Here is a 4,725-nt window from a genome sequence, read left to right on the forward strand (position 1 = left end):
AACGCTCTGAGTGACGCGTCGAGAAGGTCCGCAAATGAAATATAGAAAAATAAAAAAAGCTAATAGACGATCAGCGGTCCAGACGCATAGCAGTCGTATAACAGCGTTTGTTCGTTTGTACGGCATAAAACGTTTTCAATTATTACTCGTCGTAAAAAGTCGCAGTTTCACCGCAAGGGCGAAGCAATGAATGCGGCAGCAAGAAATTGGAATGGCACAAGAAGAACGACAAGCAGCTCGTAACTTGCAGCGTGCCACTGAAGCACAAACAAGGGTGTCTGAAAAGAACGCACAGGTATACACATGACAAGAACGAGCTAACAACTGTCACACTCGTTACGTCTTTGTGCTTGAGCAGCGCGCGCTGCAGGTATCCACTATGCAGAACCTGACGCTCTTAGATATTTCTTTTTCTTTAAACTGCGGCGCGTGGAGTGACCCTTCTGCGTGTCATTCCACGTAGTGGCGTCTGACGCAAGGTGTACCTGGCGTTCTTTTTTTTTTCGTTCCACATCGCGAGAGGGTACAGAAAGAGGCCATTCTTCACGCACGTCGAAGGGCATGTTTTCAAAGTGAAGGAAAATGTAGGAGCGCTGCGTGATAGAGCACACGCTCAAACTCCTCCGATATCTGCGTAGTGCCTGTCGGAGATCAGCAGACGACAAAGAAGAGGAATTGATAGGGGGCTGCTGTCTCCGCAGCTAGCGCCAAGAAGTCCGTGCACCACTATCATCATGTACATTTTGTGTTCGATTGTCGCCATTAAAGGCATTTCGTTGCAGTCTCATGGATCCGTCTTTTTGGTGGCGCTACGATTAGAAGGCCGACGTTCCGCAACATATGGTGCCGAAACCCGGGATAACGAGCGGATCCAACGACGTGGACAACGAGCGACGGCGACGATGAGTTTCTACTAGAAACCGCAGCCGGAGCAACCTGATCTTCATTGGAACCGCACCCAGGGAAGTAACGAGCGGAGCCGGCTACCTTACGAGCAAGTAAGCCGTGATCCTAAGCAGACATGGACCGCCTGAAAGCGAAACGTGCTGCTAGGCGAACCCAGTCAACGAAAGTAATGAATGAGGCGACGACGTTGTTGGAGAGTGACTGCAACGACCGAACAGCGCTAAGCAAGGTTATCGACAAGCTCATCGCAAGCCGTGACGAGCTTCGGAATATCAATGCCGAGCTCGAGGAAGTGATTCCGGTAGAGGAACTTGAGAGGGAGTACGAGTCTGCGGCGAATTATGACGACCAGGCACTCGAGACCCTGACGCGCCTACGGTGCCGGCTTGAAGATCTCAGCCTCGGTAACACGCGACAGACTTCTTCTTCGACGACGCTCAACACGCCGCCTGCCCCAACGCCAGCTGCATCCCAGAGCTTCGGACCTCGTCTTCCAACGCTAACCATCAAGCCGTTTCATGGAGACTTGTGTCAATGGACGTCGTTTTGGGAGAGATTCAATGGAGCCGTCCACACGAATCCAACTCTGAGCACGACGGATAAATTTCATTACCTACACAACTATTTGGTGGGTGAAGCAGCAGCTGCAATTGCCGGACTACCAACCACGGAAGCGTGTTATGAAAGTGCTATCCAGCTGCTGAAGCAGAGGTTCGGGGACAAGAGCAGGATCGTACAGCAGCACTTCAGAGCGCTTCGTGAACTGCAGCTCGTGACCTCTCCATCGGATACAAGGGAGTTGCGAAGGCTTTACGACGCAGTCCAGCTTAATGTCCGCTGCCTCAACGTCCTAGACGTCCCAACTAGCAGTTTTTCGGCGATGCTCTACGACGTTATGCTTCAATCCTTGCCACAAGAAATCATCGTGGCATTCTACCGCCATAGACGTCTCCAGGATGAAGCACAAGGCACGGGACGCGCTGCTTCAGGAGAGGCAACCACAACGTCTTGCGAAAACCTTGAGCAACTCTTGCGGTATACACAGATAGAGCTCGAAACGAGAGAGCAATGTGCTCCATCGATTTCCTCTATCAAAGGCAGCGGGAACAACAGAAAGCATGTGCCGTTGTCATCGGTCCTACATGCATCCAAAGAATCAAAGCAAGTACGGAACGAATGTTTCTTTTGCAAGTCTAGGAGGCATGAAACCGAAGCATGCAGCGCTACCTTGACCATATCAGAGAAAAAAGACCGGCTGGCTAAATTTATGCGGTGCTATCGATGTACTATGAAGGGCCACCGCGCAAACGAGTGCCGGCGGAGGTTGGTGTGCGTGACATGCAAAGGCAGGCATGCTACAACGATGTGCGACCCAGTTTATCGTGCGACAAGAGGCGAAAAGTCGCCCAACATGGTCTCTGCTGCTACTAAGCCAATAAAAGAAGAGTCACCGCGGTCGACTGCCGTTACAAGCTATCAACTTGACGAAGCCGTCAACTTACAGACCTTCCGTTCTTGGATTGTCGGTTTCAACGAGACGTCTTATGTCAGAGGCATCATCGACGGAGGCAGTCAACGCACGTTCATTAAGGAAGACCTGGTGACACGGTTGGGACTAAAAATCCTTAGAGAGACTTGCCTTGCGGTGAACACGTTTGCATCAGACGCTCCTTCTCGTGTGAGAAAGTGCAATGTCGTCGAGGTTCGCCTACGTAGCCAGTTTGATTACAACGAGCACGTCATCGAAGCCATCGCCATGCCAGTAATTTGCCACGACATCCCTGCCACGGCTATGGAATGCTCCTTCGCAGCCAAATTGCGAGAGCAAAATTATCGGCTGGCAGACGAGCAAACTGTGCCTAGACAGTGTGGCGAAAAAGGAATTAGCCTGCTGATAGGATCTGATCAACTGTGGAAGATCGTGAGCGGCGACATCATACGCAGCACGGAAGTACAAGGATTGGTAGCGGTCAAGACCACTCTCGGATGGACGCTCCAAGGTCCTGTCACAAAAACGAGCTTCATAAGCGGAACATCCGAGGTGATGATCTGCGTCCTGCGAGTCCAAGCTGAAGGAACTAAAGGATTGGAGCAAAACATACTGGAGTCATTTTGGACGTTAGATGCCATGGGAATTGCACCAACGGAAGCAACTCACGGGTGCTCAGACGCCTTGTCTGTTTTCGAAAGTAAGATGACAAAGATCGGAAAAAGGTACCAAGTAGCCGTGCCACGTAAACACCCGGATATCGAGATGCTACAAGACAACTACAGCGTCGCACTTACTCGACTACGAAATCTGGTTAAACGTATCTCGAAGTCAGGAGGACTGCTGGAGAGATATGATACAGCGATTCGTCAGTACATTGTTTCCGGCCACGCTGAAGTTGTACTTGACAACGAATCAATAGATGGCCCTACGTACTACATGCCACACAGGGAGGTAATTCGAGAGGAATCACTCACCACCAAGCTCCTTCGGATCACAGCATGGATGCAGCGGTTTGTGTCCAAGGTTAGGTTCAAGACTAAGGAAGATGGAGCCATAGCTGCTGAAGAAATCTTGGCAGCCGAGAGATACTGGATCCGCCAAGTTCAATCTGAATCGTTTCCCGACGAGCGGAGGTGGCTAGAAGAAAAACAAGGTTCACCCAGTAACTCATGGGTAGCACAACTACACCCATTTATTGACGAAAGCGGGCTTCTACGCGTCGGCGGAAGGCTAGAAAATCTCAGAGACAGCTGGGACGTGAAGCATCCATTCCTGCTTCCAAGTCGACACCGTTTCACCGAGCTGGTATTTGCCGATGCCCATCGGCGAGTCATGCACGGAGGAGTAACGGCGACAGTACACAACGTACGCGAACGCTTCTGGATCCCGAGAGCGCGACAAGCGGCAAAGAAAGCGATCAACCGATGCCTGACATGCGTGCGTCTTCGCACGAGACCCACCGTGCCGCCGTACCCGCCGCTTTCAGCTTGCCGCGTCGAAAAGACGAAACCTTTCGACACTACAGGAATTGATTTCGCCGGACCATTGTATGCGAAGTCATCCGAGAGCTCCGATTCCAAGATGTACATCGTTCTTTTCACGTGTGCAGTGACGAGAGCCTTGCACTTGGAACTGGTCTCGGATATGTCGTCAACTGCTTTCATATTGGCATTCCGGCGTTTTAGTGCAAGAAGGGGACTGCCAAGTACCATTTACTCCGACAATGCCCTTACCTTCAAGAGGACGTCTCGGGAGCTACAAAAAATGTGGAAAGTTATTCGAAAAGACGACTTCCAGGCTTATATTTCAAACCAAAGGATACAGTGGAAGTTCATAGTCGAAGCGGCCCCATGGTGGGGAGGCTGGTGGGAACGATTGGTTGGGACTGTGAAGACGGCACTACGAAAAGTTTTAGGCCGAAGCTGTCTGTGCGCAGAAGAACTATCAACCATCTTGACTGAGGTTGAAGCGGTTCTCAGTTCACGGCCACTAACGTATTGTCGTGATCAGGCCAGCGAACCTGCAGCTCTCACGCCAGCGCATTTCCTAGTCGGCCAGCAACTGACGACGTTACCAGAAGGAAATGCATTGTCAAAACAAGGAGCAAGTCACGGGGCCAAAGACTACCAGCGCCGTTTCCAACATCGACAGAAAATGATGGAAGACTTCTGGAAGCGATGGAAACATGAGTATTTGCTTCAGCTACCATCTGCTCATCGCTCACCCGCGCATCACTCAAGAAATTTAAAGGTCGGCGACATCGTGATTGTGGACATTCCTAACACGCCCAAGTTATTCTGGCCACTAGCCCGGGTTCAAGAAGTGTA

The 4,725-nt window shown here is 51.0% G+C and overlaps 1 protein-coding gene across 1 annotated transcript; it reads left to right on the forward strand.

Annotated features, from left to right (window-relative positions):
- The first annotated feature begins 1,075 nt into the window (after positions 1-1,075).
- Positions 1,076-4,083, forward strand: LOC119398851 (uncharacterized). Its single transcript, XM_037665669.1, has 2 exons — positions 1,076-1,941; positions 4,008-4,083. The coding sequence occupies exons 1-2, from the start codon at positions 1,076-1,078 to the stop codon at positions 4,081-4,083; spliced, it is 942 nt and encodes a 313-aa protein (XP_037521597.1).
- Positions 4,084-4,725: the final 642 nt, after the last annotated feature.

Source organism: Rhipicephalus sanguineus, chromosome 7, assembly GCF_013339695.2.
Source record: "Rhipicephalus sanguineus isolate Rsan-2018 chromosome 7, BIME_Rsan_1.4, whole genome shotgun sequence".
Classification (NCBI taxonomy): domain Eukaryota; kingdom Metazoa; phylum Arthropoda; class Arachnida; order Ixodida; family Ixodidae; genus Rhipicephalus; species Rhipicephalus sanguineus.